We start from the raw sequence: 23,768 nt of genomic DNA on the forward strand, positions 1-23,768 counted from the left end.
CAGGGGAATCGTTTTAGTGGAACTGCTGCTGCACTGTACCTCCTAGGTGTTTACAGCTGTAGTATTGCTGTTTTCTCAAGAAATTAAGTCTTGCCCTGTGTGGCTTATAATTCCTTAGCACCCTTCTTAATTCCCCTTTTGTCCCCAGAAAGGGTTATTCTTGTATGCTTTGTGCAGACTTGCTTGTCTTTCTGGGGTTGTAAGAGGAGATTGCCTTAGCTGGTTCCCCATGATTTCATCTGACCAGGTCATTTATTTGTTGATAGTGCTGGGGGGGAGGGGAGGGAATCTCTAGTTGTTTATGCTGCTATTGTGTATGGAAATGATCCAAGAAGTTGCTGGACAGACTGTTAAATTTTATTTCTTTTGCCATTCATGTTTGAATAGTCATTTGTCACAGCCATGTCCTCCTATGCATTGAAAGATTTTGGTCACTTTCTCTTTAGGTAAAACCGTACTTAGGTACTTTCCTCCTTGTTTCCAAATGTGAAATCCATGGTCACAATTTTGATAAGTTAATGTGTATTGTTGAATAGTTTACCTATGCCTAGGGTATCCCACACAGCATGCTTTTTTAATAGTTCTGTATCTTAACAGATACTATGTTGCTCATTGTTTCAGAGTATGTTGTTCCAAGGGACAGTTGGTTTTAAGCATTTTCTCAGAAATTAAGAGAAATCAGAGATTTCAAAGGCCACTCTGCATCTCTTGTGTTGATCTTGCTCTGTCTGAGATGGTGCAGGATGTTGGTCAGGGGAGTCCATCTCAGGCTACACGCAGAGGCAGCAGGCTCGTTGTCCTGCAGTTGCTGCCATCGGGGAGGACCGAAAGGTTTTCAGTCCGCCTTTGTTTCAGTGACCTTTTCCAAGTTAGGAATAGCAGTTGACTAGGAAAAAACCTAAACAGTCATTTCTCTTTAGTGAGCCCATACAGTTTTCTCTTGAGTTCTGTAAGCTGAAAAATAAATTTAAATTGAGAAGGTAATATTTTCTGTTTTCAAAATGCCATTTCTGCAGATCTTTGACTTAGCTTCCCACGCAATACATACAGCAGTTTAATAAATTCCAAGTATGTGAAGACTCCCATGCTTAATGCTCCCAGCAGCTTGCATAAGTGAGGTAGAATAAAAGTTCAAAGTAGTGTCAGCATGTGAAATGTTAACAAGTAAAAGCATAAGATTCTTTAAATATTCACAGGGACTTGATTTTCATCATCTGTTTAGTGCAGTGACTACACAGTTTTCACAAACTGTTTGCTTGTTCTTTCAGGCTGAAGGTTTTGGAACGGATGTTGGAAGATGTTAGCTGTGGATACTGGGGTTGTGGAGGAGTGGTTATCAGAGTTCAAGGTAATATACTCTCAGATATTTAGCCAGTAGTAGTTGAATCACTGCTTGGAGCAGTATGTGGGAGTGCTTGATTGCTGTAGAAATGAAGAAAAATAGTAAATTTGGGTTTTGCTGCGATAGTGTGTTATATACAAATGTCTGCTTGAAAGGATTTTTTTCCTTGTCCTCTTTGGGACTACGTACTTCCTGATACAGAGCGGTGAAACGTTTATCAGGGATGAATGGTCTTGTTGGTTTGAGTACGGACTAGACTGTAGGATTTACTCCTGGTCTACTTAGATATAATGGGAATGTGTTTTCCTATCTGTATAGCAGAGTATGATCTCCTTTGAAGGACTGTAGACAAGCAGTACTGTAAGAGCTATGAATAACAAGTTTAAATGTACAGCTTCCAAAGGCTCGTTAAAAAGATTGGATTTTTTACGCTCAAGTACTGACAGAAAATCCGTTTAATGTTAAAGAAGAACTGTTCACAAATTCCAGTTGATATGTTCTTTCAGAGTATATGCTTTATGCTATGTTCATTAGCTGTGTACAGTCAGTCTTGAGAACTCCTTAAAGCATGGATCTGCAAGCTTCGAAGTTTCACAGTACTGAAATTTCAGTGGGGTTTCACCTGTGAAATTCTTGGCTTTTATCTATTTCCGTCCGCTGTCATATCCTGTATCAAACTGTCTGCAAAATGATAAAATCCACTGTGTCTTCTGGCAATTTTGTTGTCCTGAAAACATGCTCATTTCTGCAGTAAGGATTTCTTTGTGAAACAAGTTTTACTTTATAGTAAACTCCGATAGACAGTAGCTTGTAATGGAAAATCGTTGAAATAACTGTTACAGTTTAATGATAAAAATAGCTTTTTGTAGTCGTTAAAATATTTTTATTTCAGACACTGCCAGAAGCATCCATATCTAGTTATGCTACAAACTTGAAAGACAAGAGTGCTTTGATTTCATCTCTTTACAAAGTAATTCAGGAGCCACAGAGTGAAGTGAGTATATCGGATCACTTGCACAAAATGTCTGACATAACACTGACAAAATAAAATAAGACCTTGTGTGCTAGTTAATTGTGTTCTAACTATGTGAACCACAGAACTACATTGAAGAGTCTCAGTCAAAATACTTGTTCTTAGCAATTGCATACTACCGTGGAAACAATTCGGAAGTTTTGTAACCTACTGATCATAACTAAACTTGCAGATCATACTCATGGGCTTCAGGACTTGGGTATAGAATTGAGAAATATATTAAGGAATAGAAAGATGTTTGAGACTGACAAAATTCTTTCTGTAATTCAGTATCACTCAGATGAGAATATATAGCAATCAGAAGCTTGTCTATTACAACCCAAGAGAGCAATGTTAGATAGGTTTGCAATCCTTTTAAGTTATTGCTTAGGCTTTGGAATTTTTTTTGTTCCTGTTCTAAATACACGCACTATAAATACATGCATTTATACAGTGGATGTACCCTTGCTGAAATGATGGCAAAAAAACCCCCAACAAACCTGGGGGGCAGGGGGTGTAAGCTAGCTCTGAACCTGTGCCAGGAATGGTTCCATACCCTGTGGCTGCACTTGTTTTGAAGTGTCCAGGTGAGTTTGGAACACACTGAGCTGGTTTTAATTGTGTCTCTAATTGCATTGTCTTGCTTTCTACTGTCCAGCAAATCTTGTGTGTATTATTTTAAAATTGCACCAAGTCCTTAATTCCTTTTCTGAAAAGACCCAGCTTAAGGAGCCTTTCCAAAGTTAGAGATGACGCGAGTAGTGGCCAGAGGATAAAGTGCTTTCAGTATATACATTTTTAGAGAGAATTCTGATAGAGAAATTCCCAGGTTGTCCAGAAAAGAAGAAATGTAATTTTACTTAGCTACTCAGAAAGGCATTCTGAGTCATTCCAGCTACTGAGTCAAGCCTGTCTGGTCTCCCAAATGCATATCAACATGTAAGTTAATCTGATGAGTCTTGCTGTTGATAGGCAATTTAATACTTTAATATATTCTTTGATTTCTTACTACTTCTGGCTATCACTAGGTTTTTCAGGGACCTTAGTAGCAGGGTGGTCAAGGCCCTGAAAATTCTGCTTGGTGGTTGGGATAATTCTGGGGGCAAGGTATTGAAGATTTCCCTGTGAGACTTTGAATTGAAATGAAAATCCAGTGCTGACACTGAGTGTGGTCCTGCCTTGGGAGAATAGTCTTAAAATCTTTATTTGAACCGTTCTTTGAGTGCCTGTCATGTGGAAAGGGCTACTTGGAGCTTTCCATGTTATGAAAATACTTATAAACTAGCAGTTCAAAAGACAAGTAATTTCTTTCAACTGTTATTTGCAATCTGTTAGCTGCATTGTGTAATGACAACTTGTTTTACAGTGTAGGATGTGTGCTGTCCTTTATCTCATGTAAGTAATGCGAAGGGGAATGATTAATGTGTAAACACTACAAATACTGCTGAAATTAAAAACAAACCACCCCATCTGTATACTTTTGAATACATGTACTTCTAATACAATATTTAACTGTACCTTATAACTGTGATTAATCTCATTTTGAGAGATGGATGTGTTCTTTTTTTAAGCATTTGAAAAGTGATCATGTGTATTTGCATCTGTGACTGCGTTTTCGTGCTGGTTCGTGTTTGCTTTTCATAAGGGTTTTCTGTTAACTTTTCCAAAAACTTAATAATCAGTATGTGAGGTAAAGGGACTACTTCTTTGCTATAGCAAAGAAATACCCAATTCATAGTAGCTTTCTTAATAGAGACTTTGTTAGTTACTTTTGGTGTTCCCTGGGCCACTGACAGATGAAAAATATAATTCATTACAAGGAGTATATTCAGTAGATGTGAAGATTTAAAGGACTTTTAATTGACTCAAGAATCCAACCATAAAAAAAAGAGGTTTGCTTCTTCACAAATTCAATATTTGTTTTTGCTTTCTATCTAAAATACTATTGCTGTCCCTTTAGACAGTAGCAATGTAGGCATTTGCATTAGGAAATAGAAGGTGTTTGGATTGTCTAACACACTTGGATACAACTTGGAAGAGGGATCAAATTGCTTGGACTTTCTTCTGTTCCAGTTTAAAAAATTGTTTCAGTCTAGACATTTTTCAGAACAGTCTTGATGTGGCATTTTGAGGAAGAAAGTCTGGTTTTGTATTGGTTATGCATTTAAGTGTGCAGATACAAAGCTGTCTCGACTGAGATAACGATGTGAACATGTATACCTGTCATAGCTATTTATGTGCCTTTTAAAGTTCAGATGCGTAATTCTGAACCGATACTTCATTGAAGGAAGCGCACAAATTGTGTGAAATATGTAAGCTGAAGATCGAAAGGACTTGTGCTGGTAAAGTTTTCTAGAAGGATCTTTGATATTCTTGCTCTTAAAACTGATGACTAGTTTAGCTTGGCATGATTTTTTTTTTTTTATTTTGCCTTTGCTGTAGATTTTTCACAGATTTTTCCAAAGAAAAGCTGTATCTGTCAGAAGTTAAAAATTCTTCTTTTTTTTTTTTTTTTTTGAATGGAGTAGATTGTTCCAAATTACTACTAAGAAAGAACCAAAACATGCTAAGATCTTCTGCGTTGAGAAGTAACTTTGGTAGGTGAGAAAGGTTGATTCAGCTTTCTCTGTATTCAGGAGGAAAAACTTAAGAAAGCAAGCAGATTTTTTTCTAGCATGGCCTTCTGGTGGTGGTGCCTCCTTTGCTGCAATAAAGGGAGGTAAATATAGAAGAATGGGTTTCTTACCTTTTTGAAAGCTTGCTCCATCAAAAACCTGAAGGTGTAACCTAGACAAATAGTACAAGAACAAGAGTGTTGTAATTAGAATGAAATGGAAAACATAATTTGCTTGTTATGAACAGTAAAGTATGTATCTATATTCCAGCTTGTAAGGATTTTCACAAAGGTGTTGAATAACACTTTGCTTTCTGAACTGAAGTGTAGTGGCAATTGTAATGATTATGGTATCTTTTGTCAGTGTGATCTCTAAAATGCATGTCTGGTTTGGGGGATTTTGTGCAGGAATACATTTCAGTGAAGGTTTAATACTATCCTCAACATTCCTGATTTTGAAATGAATTTAGAGTCTTATTTCTGTGAATCATGTAGATGAACTGTTCAGAACTAAATCTTGGAGCTAAGAAACAAGGTAGCAAAACTAGTCTTTTAGGTAAGTTACATTTGAATCCTGTCTTTGAGATTTGCAATTGGAGAATGTCACATTTTATGTAATGCTTTTTTATATTATAGCTGGAGCTGACAAAATTAATTCTAAATAACTGGAATCTTGGATTTTAATTTGTAAAGTTTGCTACTATAAAGCAATCAACTGCCTGGATTCTTTTTCAGGGAGTAGTTTCTTAAGTGATAGGATCCTCCTATTTGTTACTTGCAAATAAATGATTTAGAAGATTTAATTTAAAATCACATTTCCCCTTTCCCTCCCCCACTCCTTTTTTTTTTTATTTAGAAGAAATCCTTTTACAGTTCCAAACTCTTTTTCAGTAGTTTGCTGTGTTTGTTGCGAAAAAGTTGTTTTTGAGTTTTGCTTGAGTTCAGTGTCCAGTTCCAGCTGGCTTTGAAGGTGCCTGCTGGTTTTGACAGTATTTTCCACTTGGCTTAGGAAATCTATGTAGGTGACAAAAAAAAGTAATTTTGTACATTGACATGATGGCTGACACTGTTTCATCGTCTAGCAGAGGTAGCACAAGAATGCACATTAAATCCAGAAACACAGTGCAAACTGATTAGCTTAATTGGTTTAAAGTCTTTTAAAAAACTTTTTCTATGTATTACTTTCAGTTTGATATATTACCTCAATTTATATCAGCTTAACAAATTTGATTGTAAAAGTAGTCTTGAAGCTTCCCATTTCTGTCTCAAACCTATGAATATATCAGTTATCTAGAAGATTTTAATGATTGGAAAAGTAAACTAATTCTACTGTATACTAAGTTATTGTAATGCTTTGAATTTGAGTGTTTTGCAGCTGTTCTCACTTGGTGGGTAAAGGCTTCTAGCAATTTGTGTGTATACTCTTGGAGCTCTAGAATAGCAAGACCTTTTGTTCAGGTACTTTTCCTGTAGATTAAAAATATTGAGGGCATGGTACGAGGTGTGGTGATAACAAGTGTCCTCTGTTTATGCCTTTGAGGCTGGAGGAGGTGAGCAAAAAATGAGAGAAAGGAGCCATCGGAATTTTTTCTTCACACGGGATGGAAGCCTCTGCTTTTATCATCTGAAAGTATGTTATAAGGGATGAAAAGTAAGGTGACTTGGGCTGTTATTCCATCAGTCACTCCCTAATAACTAAAATGTAACACTTACCAGTTTACAGTTTTGTCCAAATTATTGATCCACAGAAAGCTGCGGTCTCTTGTAATGTTCTATTCATTCACAATTGTAATTATATTTCAGCTTCTGGAGCCAGTCTGCCATCAGCTCTTTGAGTTTTATCGGAGTGGTGAGGAACAGTTGCTACGATTTACACTGCAGTTTCTACCGGAATTGATGTGGTGCTATCTTGCTGTCTCAGCCAGCAGAGATTTGCAGAGCAGTGGATGCATAGAAGCTCTTCTCCTAGGAGTTTATAACTTGGTTTGTATTCACATGTAATTACTCAGGCCTAAAAGTATTAAATGTGCTTTTGCGGGTACTATAGAATATTTTACTGGGGAATAATTGACAATTTTGTTTCAAAATTGAGGTGATTGAATGTCTGAATTTTGACTCTTCAACTTAGTGTTCATGTTAAGAAATCTACAACATGAACTTCTTTTATTTTGGTGAATATTTTCTCTGCTCTTTTTGTGGTTCCTGGAAAGTGTTAATGCACCAACGGCTGAAGGAGCCAAAGGAGTCATCTTTGTTTCTTTTGTTACTTAATTCTTGGTTTGGTGATTAAACGTACATTCTGCTTGAGAGCTTTTAGAGGCAATATTTTTGAGGTGTTTGCATGTATTTTCTGGGGTATTCTGACTAGAAAACACAAAAGATCACTTTCAACAAATTCTTAGTACTTGACAGAGTACTAAGCTGAACAGATTGCTTAGCTTTGAGAAATTAAAGGTCTCTTTTCATTTGCAATAACCTTGACATTTTTTTTTCATATTTTGTATTAAATGATACTGTTTGTTATGAAGTCACTGCTTGAAGAACAGATTTATGAAGGAACCTTTAAGAGTACCATATTTTAGTTATACTTTTAGTCTTTCTATGGCTGTTCTAAAAAGCTTAATGTCCATTGGGATTCTCTTCAGTGTAGTTTGTACATTCTTGATGTTTTAGAAAGGCCTTTCTGGAAGTGAAACGGCGATTAACTTCAAGTCTTCTCTTCCCATTCTGAAAATCTGGAGAAGGCATCTCCCATCCTTCCTCTAAAAAGAATGTCAAGTGTCTTAAGCAACTGAAAACTTTTTTTTCACCAAGGAGTGTACTTAAAAGGACCTGAGCCCTTATATTCAACTCTTTAAGCAGAGTACAGCTTTCATGTGTTAGAATTCTGTGTGCTTAGTTGTATCTGAGAAGAAAAACATTCCTGGAAAACATTTGGTGTATCTTTTGCCTTAAATCAGTTCACTCCTTTATTTCCATGATGAAGTCATCCAAAACGGTTGACAGCTGTGGCTATGATCACTGGTCATTCTCCTAGAAGAGATTAGTTACGCCTGAAAACAGTCCAGTAATGTGTTCTTTTAGCTATGAACAGTTTCTTCAGTTAGTAACGTAGCCATCCATCTCCAGCTGCTTGGGGTCACAAGAATTTTACAGCAAGCTTCTGTAGGAAGCTGTAGATCAATATGATTTTTGGAAGCCTTTTTTCCCCACCTTTTGATTTAAGACACAATGACTGCTTATGGTAAAGTAATGCATGTTACTGATACTGACTTCTTCCCCTCTGTTGTCATAAAATTTGTAGCTTAAACAATCAAGATGGTACTGTTCTTCAGTATACAGGGCTGAAAAGGTAGTAGGTGACCTGCTTAGATACTCATTTTCTCTTTAACCAGCTACTTTGTTTTCAAAATCAAGGGGAGGGACGTAGACTAACACAAATAGTAAAATACTTCTGTAAATATGTATGATGGTGTCTTGGAACTTGAGGGAATTAAGATGTTCAACAGAATCCTTCAGTCTCTTACTGAAGGAAATTGAAAAAGTAAGTATTGCCCAGAGTAATTTTGAATACCCTGTGTTGTTGGGGGGTATGCAATTATTGTGACTGAACTTGAGGTCATGAATCGGTTTGTTCTACCTTCAGCTTGAAGACATACAGTGGTGGTGCATGCAGTTGATATTTTTGGCTTTCCTGGCAGTAGGTACCAGCTTGTTCTAATATGCTTCAGATCTTGAAATGCATTCCTGAAAATTACTTGTAAATTTGATTAGAATGAAGAGTCAAAATACTGGTGGTTTTCGTTTTTAAAAGTTTGGATGTAGCCAGATTTTCTTTATTCCCTTATCCTCCCATATATTGAGGAAACTGTTTTCCGCATTGATGCAGAAGCAATATTGAAAAAAATACCAGTGGTTTATGTGGAGAGTGGAGGAGCTGTGTAACTTCAGACAAAACAGCTCTGTATGCCTTTTTGATGCTTCTCAGTCTTCCTTTACCACTTCCTATTCTACTTTAAGAAATGACTTTTAATAATTACTATGTGAAGTTAGTCCTTCAGCCTTCCAAGGTATGGATGTGAAGAGGCACTGAAGCTCTTTTCTGATTTCTACCTCTGGATATATGAAATCTGCTGAAATTTGGGGAGGAGCAGGGGAAGTACTTTGTGTGTGTGTGGTGTTGGTTATCAGTCAGGTATGCTTTGGAACTTCTGAAGCTTTTTATCTGAAGTACTTCAGTGCTCTTCTGTGATACATACGCACATCTTTTTTTGCCTTGCCCATTAGTCTTCCATTAACTTACAGGAGTGAGAAGTCTACCAGCATACTGCTGCGGTGGTATCTTGCAGGAAAGTAGCTTCTCTAAAGCTTTGCATCTGTGCTTCTTTTAACTCTCTCTATGGAATTATCGGACTTGGGCTTTTGCAAATACTATGATGTCTGTTACTATCAAACCATTTGAAGCTGCAGTCGTTCCAGAGCTGTAATATTTCCAAACCAAATTACTTGTAGAGTCATTACTTGATAGTTTTCAGTTTTCAGAACAGAATTAGTGTGTTAACCTTCACAATTAGCAAATAGTATATAATTAAAAAAACAAAACACTGTTTAAACATATTGAGATTTCCAGTTAGTGTTTTTAAGGTGGGCTGTGTATACAAATATGTGTGCCCTTTGTTAAGTCATTTGACTAGTTTTCAGAAACAAAGCAAATGCACTGTGATAAAAGGCAAACACAGAGGTAATTTCTAGCTTGTGGCTCAGATTGTTATATTGTCCCTGTAATAATTTGTTGGCTTGCTTTATCCATTCACCCCCACCCAGTACTTAACATTTTTGAATGTCTGGTTTCTGTGGTACAGTGTAACCATTGGTATCTTTTGTCTTTCTCAGGAGATAGTTGACAAAGAGGGTCATAGTAAAGTGCTGAGTTTCACAATTCCATCTTTGTCCAAACCTTCAGTCTATCATGAAGTAAGTGACATCTACAGTGTAAAGTTGTTACTGCTCAAGAAAGGCAATATGCTTTGGAGACTTGTTTGTTAAGAATAAAAATGAAAACTAGTTTTAATGTGTTGCATGATGACATAGGAATATATTTCTCAGTCTTCTGAGTACTACTGACTGGTCTCTGAGGCCTCTTCAAGACTGAATAGTCATAACTTTATAATATCCTTGCACCAGCTATATCTTTTTTTTTTTCTTTTCTGAAGCCATATATCTGGTGTAAAATAACTTCTCAAATCGAGGACAGCTAAGCAGTCAGATAACCTTAAGCCTGCTGAAAATTTCTGTACAAATACGGTGATGCTGGCGTTGTCTATTTTCATTTGCATCATAGCAAGACTTCAGGTGAACAGGTTCTGAATGGCCTTTTTTTCCTTTAGCCTTCCAGCATTGGCTCCATGGCTCTCACTGAAGGAGCTTTATCGCAGCATGGTTTGTCCAGGGTTGTGTACAGTGGACCTCATCCTCAGAGGGAGATGTTAACAGCACAGAACAGGTGACATTGTGTAATAAGATTTTATTTGAGAATCACTGATGAATGTTAAATTCTTATAATTTTTAATATAGTTACAGACTGCAGGTGGATGTGAGTGTATGCTGTGTTTTGTGGGTTTTTTTGTTTTTAAATGTGTAAATGTAGATGCAGAAAGACTAGCCATCCATATTATTAATGAAGAGGAAAAGCTTACAGAACCAAACTACTCAGTTGTCAATTTTATTGAAACGAAATACTAAATCAGTTCAAATAACTTGCAAATTTCTGTGTAAATGTCTTTTCAAAAACAAAATTGGTAATGTAATTCTAATGTTTCTTGTAAAACCCAGGTTTGAAGTGCTGACTTTCCTTCTTCTCTGTTACAATGCTGCCTTAAGCTACATGCCTGCAGTTTCTCTACAGTCGTTGTGTCAGATTTGTTCAAGGTAATTTCTGTAGGTTATTTACACTTAAAATGGCGTTTTCAACTTGAAATGCAATCAGTTTGAACTTTTCTTTTTAAAAGCTTCAGGTTCCCAAATTATTCTCGTAAGCTTGACTACTTTTCGTAAGTATTTACAGCTCCCTTATTTGCTTTTCAGGTATCTCTTCCATAACTTTGGCTGAGGTCTCAAAATGGGTAGGCAGTGACCTGGTGTATATACAGCGCTGTTAAGCGGAGAAATCAGATCGGGGGACCTGTTTGTTTTTTAATCAAAGTAGTTGTAGGTGTGTTAACTAAATAGAATGAGAAAATCTCAGTAAATTTTGTACTGCAAGCTTACTAAATGTATTTAAATGCTGTGCAAGTTAAAATTTTCTTGAAATTATAGTAGATCTTGTACATCCATTCTTACAGATACTTTGGGTATTTCCAACATCTGCTGTTACTTCAAAAACGAAACTAAAAAAACCCCAAACCCAAAACACACATAAGCTTTTATTAGTGTCTATTTTTGATCCATTTCTTTTTTGAAAGAGGAAGAACTGGTTGTAAATGTGTCTATCTCTAGATTTTTTTGAAAGTAGACTTTGGGTTAAGGAAAAAATCAGAATGCTCTTGTTAACCCAGGAAACCTGAGAGAGACCTACAAGTCAACTACAGTAATTTACTAGTCAGAGTTCCAAGATTCCTCACACAAACAAGCATCTGTGGTAATAGATGACTGTAAGATCCTTTCTCCAGAGGAGGAGAACGAGCATTGGAGCACTAGGCAGTATTTACAAGAGTCTTTACAAGATCTTTGATAGATATGCTGGTCTAAAACTGAAGGTGGAACATATTTAGAAGCTAAGGATTGTGGACAGGAGACTGATGTTGCTTATTTTGGTTGATAAGATTCTGCTTGTATTTGGGATAAATATTTTTTTAAGAGGCCAGCAAAAAACCCCAAGCAAATTACAAGCAGATGCAAGCAAGTCTTCCTACTTCAATATGTTGAACGTTTGGATACCAAATTATTTGAATCTATACAATTCAACTTTTGTCTTAGTTCTTAATTGCCTATTAGCTTTGGCATCCATGTTTCATTGCTTACTGGAAATCTTGCCCTGACAGCATTTTAGGGATTCAAGGGAATACGTGTCAGAAGACCAGAACATCTTTCAGTATCCTGTTTGGATGTGGTGCTGACAAAATTCCCAGAAGAGTCTCTAGAATAACTCCTTTAATTAGTTTGGGCAGTGTTGAATTTAGGTTTGTTTTGGAAGGTCTATGTGAAAGCACTCTACAATGAATGTGTTTTCTTCTAGTAAGTCTTAATTCAATTTTTATGACTTCTAAAGAAGCAGAAGCTTCTAGTACTACTTACTTACAAACATGAACTGTAAATGTGACAGTCTCAAGTGCTTGTCTCAAGTGTTGTAAACCCTGATTTTTTTACATTTGGGCATCTTCAGTTACTAAGTCTCTTCTCACAAGGCTAATAACTTTGATGTAAAACAAAGCAGTTCTGCTGATGTTATTCTAGCCTTTTAGAGGAAGTAACATGGACTAGGGTAAAGGCTTCTTAAAACTAATCAGTATAGGCATTAATTAAGTGTCGCTGTTAAGGTCTTCTCTATATAACTGTGTTAACTGATCACATTCCTACTGAGAGTTCACGACTTAAAAAAAAAAATACTTACTGTATTCCTATACAGTAGTATCTAGTAAATGCTTAAACATATATATTAGCATAAAATTGACCTGGTTAGATGGGTTTTATGTAAACTAGGATTTTTGTTTAAACTGGACACTTGCTGCTGCTGCACCACCCACAGGCTTTATATACAAGACTGAAATGCTTATTAGTGGATTATGTGTCATTTTTGAGCAAAACCATTAGTAGAAGTTGTGGACTATCTGGAACTGAACTGTTGCCCAAGTTGCATAATAAAACTTCTTGTGGGGAATAAAGAAGGGGAAAATAGGATGGAAATTTTGTGGGGGAGTTATGCAACTTAGTTTCAGTAACTGGCTCTTGTGGTTTAGAACTAGGTAAGAGTCAGAAAAACAGCTTTCATGCTTTAACTTTTACCATGTATGGACAAAGTGAAATATGAGAGGATGGACTTGTTTGGTTCCAGCATCTTCAGCATAGTTAATGGAAGAGTCAATTTGATTCACTTAACTGGAAGTAAGGTTTTTGTTTTAGCTAGCTATGTATATATTTTACAGGTGAACTCTGTATTTTAAGAGAAATTTATTTGCATTCTGGTTTCTAAAAATCTAGAGTTTTAAGCAATTTGAATAGTGAGACACAAATCACAATGCAATCTGAAGTAATACAGTCCTATCAATAAAATCAGAGTTAGAATCTGAATGAATAAGCAGGCAATACTTAAATAGTCTGTGCTTCTTGCCAACAACAATATCAAATTTAGGAGAAAACTTGCAGTTGGCTAACAATTAACGTTTGGCTACTCTTGAAAATCAAAATTCAAAGCTAAGCAAAATGAATTCTTTTTTTAGAAATATGATTTTGAGTTGTTGAATTCAGTCACTTAAATCTTGGTTTAGGCCAGTCTGAGAAGGTTGTATTTAGGGTTGCAGATTTCAGTGAGAATTATGACTAAATACTGGTGCTCAGAGCAGCAGCTGACCAGTTCTATGAAGCGGCAGCACAAGCCTAGGCTTTATGGAATACTCGAGGAGTGCATAGAGGGGGGGTATCTTATACCTTACCTATAGGTATCTTAACCTTGTGATGTTCAGCAAGACCAAGTGCAAGACCCTACACCTGTGTTGGGGTGATATCCTACATCAGTACAGACTGAGGGATGAATGGATTGAGAGCAGCCCTGTGGAGAAGGGCTTGGGGATGCAGTGCAATGTGTACTTGCAGCCCGGAAAGCTGATCGTATCCTAGATTGCGTAAAATGAGTGTGGCCAGCAGGCTGGGAGGGGGAGAATCACCTCCCTACTCATCTCTTGTGAGACCGCACCTGGAGTACTGCATCCAGTTCTGAGGTCCCCAGTAAAAGACAGACATGGACCTGTTCTGTGGACCTCCGGGTCCAGCAGAGCGCCTCAAAAACAATCGGTCATGGGGCTGGAACATTGCTGCTGTAAAGACAGGCTGAGAGTGTTGGGGTGGTTCAGGCTGGAGGAGAAAAGGTTCCAGGGAGGCCTTATTGCAGCCCTTCAATGTAAGGGAAGCTTACAAAAAAGATGAGAGGGGCTTTTTAGCAGGATCTGTAGTGACAGGACAAGGGGCAACAGTTGTAAACTGAAAGGGAGTTGGTTTAGATTGGACATGAGGAAGAAGGTTTTTTTACAATGAGAGTGGTGAGGTACTGGAGCAGGTTGTCCAGAGATGATGTGGATGCCACATCTTTGGAGTTGTTCAAGGTCAGGTTGGACAGGGCTTTGAACAAACTCATCTAGTGGGAGATGTCCCTGCCCATGGCAGGTGGGGTAGAAATTGTTGGTCTTTAAAGGTCCCTTCCAACCCAAACTGTTCTATGAATCTTCCTTTATAAACATCTCAATGTTTTTGTTTCTTTGCATGTTCTCACTAGTGTGGCTTCCTGTCTTTCCTGATGAAGTGTATAAAATCTTTTTTTGTTGTTGTTTTTATTTGGAGATACGGTGATAATGATGTGAAGAGTCACATTTAGATCATAGTGGGTATGAAGTATATACTGGGAGAGTTGCTGAACCATAGAGAACTTAGGGGTGCTGTCTGCTTTTTTGAGTGAGGTGTTTGGGTTTTTTTAGTAGCCAAAGAGTTGTGGCATAAAGGAGAGGGGGAAAAAAGTGCAGTAGGTTAGTGGTAAAGTTAGTATTAATATAACAAAGCTCCTGAGATCTCTATTACAGATGTAATTTGAAAGGTACTACAATACAATCTTAACTCAATATTTTTTTCCTGGAAAAAAGTAGATTTAAGAGATTTAAGTAGATTACAAGCTTTCCACTGTTGAAGCGGAAGAATTGAAGCTTTTTGAGACTAAACCTTCTAGTGTCTGCTTTGAAGAATGAAATACTTTGATTAATGTCATTAAAGGTCATTCCAGAAGTCCAGTAATAGCCAATTAATTGAATATTTAACTACCCAATATCTTTGATTTAAAAAATGTTTTAACTGCAGAACCTGATGTGAAATTTAGTTCAGAACTAAATTCTAAAGCTGACTTTTACTGGATTTTAAAATAATTTTATGAATGTGACATTTCTAGTCTTCTTCTTTGACAGCTTGTGTGCAGCTTCCATATTATGTGCAATGACGCTTATGTTTGTCTCTAATATCAATGGTTGCTATGCTGCTTTGTTTAAATGCTATTAACTTATTTTTCACTTGTTTTGCAGCAAATGTGTGGGTTCAGAATGGATTTCACTGGCCGTTTTCTTTCATGTTGCGTTGTAGTATAAATGTAACAGGAGTGATTTGGACGTTTCTGTTTGAAGGATTTGAACTGTGCCGGCAGAGGGCAAGCCCTTCCATACTGAGACAGTCTGCTTCAGCACAGGGTTGTTGATGGGTACCTTCCTTTGGGTCTAGTATAATTAAAATGCATACTAAACACCTAGCTTTGTAGTGTTCTATAGAAAGGTGTAGATTATTTGCTAATGACAAATGTATGATTTCTTTAGAATTTGTGTCTGTGGATATCCTCGCCAACAAGTGAGAAAGTACAAGGGAGTCAACAGTAGGATTCCAGTTTCATCTGAATTCATGGTGCAAATGCTGACAGGGATTTATTATGCCTTGTAAGTTTCATGAGTTTTTTTTAATATGTGTACAAAATAAAGAAATGTCAGCTTAATTTCTACACTTGTTTCAGCATACTAGTTTTTAAACGTTTTGTTTTCTAGTGGACAGATGCTGTGTCTAGCAGTAGGTTCCTCAGGAAGAGAAAATAATTCTCCAGCTAGGTGGCTGAAGTTACCCATGTCATATTGGGGAGTGAGGGCTAGAATAGCACTTAATAGGTGTAACTGCTGATGTGAAAAAATCTTTTTAAAAAGCCTTTTCTAACTGTCGTCTGCTGTCTGCATTTTTGCATGCTTAAGTTTGACATCAGTCTAGTTGAGGAAAAAAGTGGGTTTTTTTCAGTGAAATGCTGATGTCATCTGTTCTTTAATAGTCATGTTAGTGTGTGAAGCTGCCTCATTAACTGAAGTAATTAGAGACTAGTAACACAGGAATACTCAAAAGGTGGAGGAATATTAAAACAATCCTGTTTGAATTTCAGAATATTTCATGACTAGCTGATAAGTACCTAATTACATAATTTGTAAACTGCTCAGGGTGGCCAATGAAAATAAAACTTCGTATCCGTAGATGCTACTCCAGAACAAATTATCTAAATAAGCAGGCTTACTGCTAGAGAACACAAATAGTTCAACTTTCCTAAATGGAGCTCTCAAGGAACGCTACATCGGTGAAGGTTATGTGACCCAAGAAGGTTCATCTATTGATATAGATGCTTATCATTATGTATATATTTACCTTTGTAGTTATAATGGAGAATGGGATCTGGCTCGTAAAGCTATGGATGACATTTTGTATAGAGCACAGCTGGAGCTGTATCCGGAACCTCTGCTGGTAGGTATTGTATTTCAACATCTTTTTAAGTAGAATTTTTAGTCTAGGAAAGCCTTCCTGTGAACACTTCTGATGGAACATTACACCAGGAACCCAAATCCCACAAGGTCTGTGTGGCTGTGCTTGTGTGAATAGCTACACCTGTAAGTATATGCACACATGCACAGGTATTTTCAGTGTACTTAGTTATATTGTCATCTTCCCTGGTGAACAAGCTATTGTCATTTGAACACTTTCACATTTTAAAAGCTTAGATGATGGCACAGAAGCGCTCTGAAGTAATAGCCCCATCTTTAAACTGCAAACTACGTCTTAAAAAGTAGCAAGTATTACTTCTGAGAGATAAATGCAAACAGCATTCTTTACAATTTCTGCAAAAAGCCAGTGTGCTGCTTTGACCTTAAACTGGGAATAAGAATCCTCTGACAGAATTCTTCCAAAACTTGGATCTTCATGTTAAGAGTTTAACTGCATCTTTTCTGTTCTAGGTTGCTAATGCAATAAAAGCTTCACTGCCTCAGGGTGCTATGAAATCTAGTAAAGAAGGTACAAGATGCATTCAGGTTGAAATTACACCTACTTCATCCAGAATATCCAGAAATGCTGTGACTAGCATGTCTATCAGAGGGCATAGGTGGAAAAGGCATGGTAAGAAACACATTTTATAATGAATTCTCAACTTTTTACATGTGTTTAAAATAATACTGAAAATTTTGTTATTGCATATCTTCATTGCTAGTAAGCAAGCAGCATTTTGGAGGTTTTCTGTTTTTTGACTGGTGAATGGGAATCTTAATGCAGTTCGCATGAAATATATTCTCTATTTCCTTAATCATGCTTAAAAAAAAACCAAACCAAAAAACTTGTTAAAGGGAGCTGGACAAAGTTATTTGCTCTTTTAAAGAGGCCAGTGTCTGGTTTCTTTTGGAAAGTGGTTTATAGCACCTGAAGCAAAGCAAGTATTTAACTGCAGAACTTCATCTGTTTTAAATTAATTAAATAAAAATCAGGTTTAAGGACAGAGGGATAAATTATTAAGTTCTGGTGTTGTGGTTTAACTCTGGCTTGCAAGTAAGCACCACACAGCCACTTACTCACTCCCCTGCAGTAAGATGGGGGGAGGATTGAAAGAGGAGAAGTGAGAAAAATAATGGGTTGAGATAGGCAATTAGCCAGACGAAGCAAAAGCTGCAGAGGCAAGCAATGCAAAATAAGGAATTCGTTCACATCCCATCGGCAGGCAGGTGTTCAGTCAACTCCAGGAAAGCAGGGCTCCATCATTCATGACAGTTACTTGGGAAGACAGATGCCATCGCTCTGAATGTGCCCCCACTTCCTCCTTCCCCCAGCTTTATATACCAAGCATGACATCATATGGTATGGGATATCCCTTTGGTCAGTTGGGGTTAGCTGTCCCGGCCATGTCCCCTCCCACCTTCTTGTGCATCCCCAGCCTGCTCACTGCCGGGATGGTATGAGAAGCAGCAAAGGCCTTGGCTCCATGTAAGCACTGCTCGGCCGTAAGAAAAACATCCCTGAATTATCAACACTGTTTTCAGCACAACTCCAAAGCATAGCCCCATACAAGCCACTAGGAAGAAAATTAACTCTATCCCAGCTAAAGTTGGCACATTTGGGCAAACTAATATAAAGGCTTCCATAAAGTAAAGCACAGATCTGGGCTGAGAAGTAGAAAAAATGGTGCTGAACATATTGCAAAAGGAGAAGCATTCTTCTACCATCCTCAGATGAGGGAAGAGTAGCTGGACCAGCAATCAAAATTGGCAATGGCTTATTCTGCTGGGCTTGTAATTCTGATGACAGGCTAAGCAAGTGAGTGTAGATAAGAATGCTCTTTTAGTAGGTTCAGTAAAGATTTTGAAGTAGTATCAAAAATTTCTGTATGATGTGTACTCTACGAGCTTTTGTAGTATAAGGACAGTTTGGTTAGGAAAAAAAATTTGCCAAGTTACTTGTCATAAAGGATTGAGAGATAATTCAGCTAAGTGTTGAAATATAAATATGCTGGTGGAAAATGACTTAAAAATTACTGCTCAGAAAGCCCTATCTTTATGGTACACATTGGTGGTATTAGTACCAATAGTAAGCTGCCAGAGGGGGTGAGGGGCAAAGAAGGGTGAAATGACCAAACTTCAGTTGATCAAAAACTGCTTAAAACCCTCAAAGCTGAGGAGCAAATCTTTACTGTCTTTACCTTGAGCGCAGTCCAGTAGCAATTCATAACTGAAATGTCAAGACTGCTAAGAACCATTTTAGTTTTATTATTTATTTTCCTTTCTTCAGGCTTACAGTTCTTAAGCAGGGATTATTGACCAGGTGCAAGAAAACTGTATGATAGCTCAGCTTTATAAATAGACAGATGCCCTCTGAAGCTTGGCAATTTTGTTAGCTATTACTTTTAGTAGTTCTGATGCTTGTTCAGTTGAGGTGGTGCAGGGGAACGCACATAGGGATACTGAGTGCTAGTTCATTCAGTGGAATTGGAAGTGTATTAAAATGAACGTTCCCTTTGGCTTTGTGTTTACACAAAAAATCAAATAAAAATGTTACAGAATCAGTATTTGAACCATCCTTATAAGAATGCAGATTTTTCAGCAAATACAGAGATCCAGAAGTTTTTACAGTTGCCTTCTTGCAGGGGTGATGCTTAGTGAAGTTCAAGGAAAAATGGGTGGGACAAGTGTGCCCTGCAGCTGATAACAGTAAGGTGAAAGGGAAATGAGAATAGGACTCACAGAAATGGGAAGGAATGCTGTGTTTTGTGGGAGTCTCATAAAGCAGGAAAAGTTGAGAGAAACAGTGGTAATCTAGTTAGTATGACCCAAGTGAGGAGCAGTCAGCATTTAGGGATAAAGACTAAGAACTTTTTACAAAAAAGCTCTTGTCAACATTTTATGTGGATTATTGGGAAAACTTCAAATTTGCCTTGATGGTACAGGATTTAATGAAGAGGAAGAAAATCACTTAGGGTAGGGCGGGTGTGGAGGGGAACTTGTCTAGCAGGTTGTGGGAGTAGTTGTAAATTTGAAGACAGTGTAAACATGAAGTTAGTTTAAAGGCCAAAACTGAGTCTATGGTATCTTTGACTGTCTGATTGTTTTAAATGGTATATGATCCATGCATATATGACTTCAGCTGATCTCAAATTTTCATTATAAAACACTAAGAAAACTGTTGTTTGTGACTTAAAGGTGTTTTTTTTTTTAAGTCAGAGTGGGTAGTTGCCTGATTTCAAAATTCCTAAGAGTGTAATTTGGTTTCCCACAATTCCTGATGAAAGAAAGATACAGAATAGATCCTCAGGGTCAGCATGCAGAAAGAATAACAAGGCTTGTGCTTACAGATGCTTGTTTGAATTAAACTAAAGACTGAATTGGCAGAAATCAGATGACAAACCTGATACCTCCTGACCATTATTCTTTCTCCCACAGTGTAAAAGGGGAAAAAATATATTCAGCGGTTTTATTTTTGTGTTTCAGTATAATAAAAATGAGCTGTACAAATGGATTAGGAAGCTAGAGGAGACAGTTGAGAGATACTTTGGCCTTATACATTACGTAGACCAGAAGACCTGATGAAGCAAAGCATCCCTTGGAGGAAGCAAGGGCAGCAATTTTCAGTCACTAGCTATTTGAGTAAAAGAGTTACAGCCAATCACATTTCCAGCTGAGAAGCATGGGCTTTATTTTTTTTATCTCTTAAAAAATTCAGTTTACTCCTAAAAGTTTTCAGACATTGTATCTTGCTAGCCTTTGCTAGAACTCTAGATTGGAGACAGTTTTGAAAAAAAGTAGACTTAGCATTTCATCTTACTGTGATACTCAACCCTGCAACTTACCCATTAAACCTGTTACTTAAAAGGACTTTTAAAAAATCAAATTTCTATTGTGAATTTGAACTTCTAAGGTAAATACTTTAGAGGTACCAAAGGTGAAGGTCATTTGCAGAATGGATCCATCTAATCATAAATGGATAGTATTTACAGAGTCAATTGAACTAGCCATCACTTGTCAAAAATTATTTAGCTCTGTTTAATTGGATTGTATATAATCATAAAGCCTAAAGAAAAGGAGCATTAGCTCCTCTGTCTAGCAATAGTTTTTGTAGTATTCATGTTTTAAAAACAAACAGTGAGTGGCATCTTTGTTTCCATTCGTAAATAGAGGAAAACCAGAAAAATCATACAGTGTGTAAGGGAAATAAACAACTGTTCATTTAAGCGTTTATGGAAGCTAGGAAAAAAAATAAAGCAAGCCCTAGCAACACTTTCCTTGCTAATGTAAAATCTGCTAAGCTGTCCTACAAAAAAAAGGGTTGCTCAGGAAAAAACTCCTGTATGTAAAGGGAATGCATGTGAGAGAGATAATCTAATGTAACAGACAGAGGAAGAAGAGATAAGTAGATGTTGGTAAGATACAACATAACACAAAACTAAAGGCATCAGCTAGAGGTGAAAGGCAAGATGTTGGGGTTTTTTACCATGGCAGAAATTGATTTTCATGTGGTACAAAAGGTTTAGAAATCCTTAGAAGTCTTTGAACCTCTGTGGAGAGAACTTTCTTACTTTTTTTGAAACAATATTAATTCCTGAAAGAGTTAGAACTTTTAGGAATCTAGAGTGAATGTTAATTTTGGGGTATAAGCTTGATGCTTTTGTGAATAATTCAAAATGCTAACATTGTTGTGCAGGAAGTGCAGCTTGAGCTTGTGGTGGTTAAAATTGAATTACAATCCAAATGGACAGTTTCCCTGTGCAATCTGAGGTAAATGATGTGGGCAACTGTAATAGTAAGGTAGACAGTGATTGAAATATTTTAAAAACTAATTCTTAGCAGCAAGTAACCATGAAATGTATTTTATCAATTTATTGGCTGTACTACTCAAAGCAGTCAGAAACATGTCTCCAAATGCATTTTCCTTCATATGCTATGCGTATGCATTGTGATACCTTTCAAACGGGCATACTTACTCAGTTTTCTCTCTACACTGCTTAGCAGTGGGCTTTTTCTCTTTTGCTGCATTGCCTTGTGCGCTGAGTATTAATATCTCTTTCTCAAAGGGTAGAACCCCCCCAGAGCTGTCCAGATTGAAGCAGTATTTTCTTTAAAACCAAGCACTATAAAGCTAAAGGTTTGTTTTATGTGGTTTTAAAATTTTTAAAGTAAGGAGGGGATGCTACTATGAAGGATATGGGTTGTGTAGTCTTACCCCTGCCACAAGACTGTAGGTGCTACAGTAGGCAGTGTTAACAGGAGTTGAGATACCAGTATCCCATTTTTTTTGTTAATTTTCTCCTGTAGTTCAATGTTAAACTTTGAGAAAGGTATATTCCCTTTCATTGAAAGCAGTTAATAGCATTTAACTAAAAGATCAGTCATAATTATGTTGAGTAAAATATGGGTTTCGTTTTTTTCCCAGTTCATTGTGGTAATGGGTACACAGCTGTGGGAATGCAGCAATGATGGGTAAAGTGCTGATAATACATTTAGAAATGCACACTACCAAACAACAATAACCATGTAGCGCTGTTATACAAAACCTGTAACAAAAAAAATTCTTCCTCTCTCCTCTGATTTCTGCTGTCTACTCTGAGTCTCCTTTCTTAGGAGCTGGATGCTGCTGACCAGTGCTTCTCTGCCGCTGGTGGGGAAGGGATGGACAGTAAGCTCTGTTCCGCCCTCTCCTCTTTCGTGTCCTGGCTCTAACCGAAGTTTATAGCAGAATCAATTTCTTCACATGGAGATCAGTGGCTCCTGAGAAAAAGTTCTGCTGAAATAATGTGCCTGGAGCTGCACTGATGGAGTAGCAGGAAGGAGTTTGGAGATTGCCGTAGGAGAGGCACGGATACCTCACCCCCTAGTAAAATCAGAGCAATGAGGCCACTCAGAGTGGTGATCTTCGCCCCTCACTAACCTTTCTGCTCCTATCTTTTTATTAAAAAGGCTGTATTTGATGATGGTGGTATTATTATCATCATCTTGATTATCATCATTATTGTGATTTATTATTATTGTTGCAGTTCACTGTGCTCAGTTATCTTTGTTACTGACAATACAAGACTTGCAGAAAGTGCTGTTAGGGGGAGTAACACTTGAAAACAGTTCTAACTTCTGCCAAATATCAGGAAGGTAGTGGCTAATCGCAGCAATTATTAATGACATTTCCTATTAATAGTGCAACTTGTTAAGCATATACTTTCACTAGTAGTTGACTAGTTAGAAAGACTCATGATACTTAGCATTTGCAGGTAAAATCAGGGATAGCTCTTATACCTGGGGTCAGTGATGTCCATTCCTGCCAGAATAACCTTCTCGCTCTGGAGGTTTTATTTCATTGTTAGAAGTGCAGGCAGCACAAATGCTGGCAAAAAGCCCAGTGCTATAGCCTGCTTCACCTAGACGTACACTGTGCCTGCACAAGAGCCCCCAGTGTGGGGACAGGGGGGAAGAGGGGATCCCCTCCAGCCAAAAAGCATTAGAGCTGCTGCTGTGAGAAATCATCTCATTGTAAATTCCTCAGGTTTGGGGCTTCATCAATGTCTGTACTGCCAGCTTCTGTCACGTGCAGCAGCAAACTGGCAGTATAGTCTGGGTGTTCCTTAATCCTTAGCTCTGGAAAATCTGCATTATGAATAAAACATATGGATTCACTTGAGCTTTATTCTGAGCTGTGCTTGTAGTGCAATTTAGTCTTGTCAAGTTTGTGGACATAGTGTTTGCATATAATATACATATATAACACATGTAGAATATATAACTACATAGCATTTAGTGTAGCTCTTGCTCTTCTTCACTTGTGTTTCCGTGTGCACATCTTCATGGAAGGTGTGACGTGACTATCTGTAGTAGATGGCTTCTCTCTTTTTTTATTTATTTATTTATTTTTCTTCCTTCTCCAGGTCATCTAAATGCAGGGTTTTGGTTGTATAGCTAGTGCTGATAAGCAATTCTGAATACTTTAAAAGACCTTCAGATAGTGAGAATACTTCAAACACTGTGGAGCTGGCAGGTTGCTAGGATTGTAGGATTGTAACTTGTTAGTTGCATATACTTGGAATATCCATAAAGTTTCAACTCCCACTTGTTTGTTCACTTTTTTTTTCCTTTCAAGAGTTCATCCTTCTCAAACCTGTCTTCATTTAATGTAGACAGACATCTTCTGAGTTAGGATTTGTTTTCCCAAGACCTTGTGTGAGCTATTCCATTCTTATCACTAAATATCATTATTAATAGTAAAACGTTAATAAATCTCCAGTGCTTACACAC

General features: G+C 37.3%; 1 protein-coding gene across 7 annotated transcripts in view; it reads left to right on the forward strand.

The window, feature by feature from the left end:
* Positions 1-23,768, forward strand: part of HYCC1 (hyccin PI4KA lipid kinase complex subunit 1) — a 49,939-nt gene that overhangs the window by 19,475 nt on the left and 6,696 nt on the right. For all 7 annotated transcript variants that reach the window (XM_055707557.1, XM_055707561.1, XM_055707563.1 and 4 more), the window contains exons 2-10: positions 1,269-1,348; positions 2,235-2,336; positions 6,772-6,951; positions 9,862-9,942; positions 10,356-10,471; positions 10,801-10,896; positions 15,528-15,644; positions 16,395-16,482; positions 16,971-17,130. In XM_055707557.1, coding sequence (XP_055563532.1) covers positions 1,298-1,348; positions 2,235-2,336; positions 6,772-6,951; positions 9,862-9,942; positions 10,356-10,471; positions 10,801-10,896; positions 15,528-15,644; positions 16,395-16,482; positions 16,971-17,130 — 991 coding nt within the window. In that variant the 5' untranslated portion in view covers positions 1,269-1,297. The remainder of the gene's footprint in view (positions 1-1,268; positions 1,349-2,234; positions 2,337-6,771; positions 6,952-9,861; positions 9,943-10,355; positions 10,472-10,800; positions 10,897-15,527; positions 15,645-16,394; positions 16,483-16,970; positions 17,131-23,768) is intronic.

The sequence above is a fragment of the Falco cherrug genome, chromosome 4, assembly GCF_023634085.1.
Source record: "Falco cherrug isolate bFalChe1 chromosome 4, bFalChe1.pri, whole genome shotgun sequence".
Taxonomy (NCBI): domain Eukaryota; kingdom Metazoa; phylum Chordata; class Aves; order Falconiformes; family Falconidae; genus Falco; species Falco cherrug.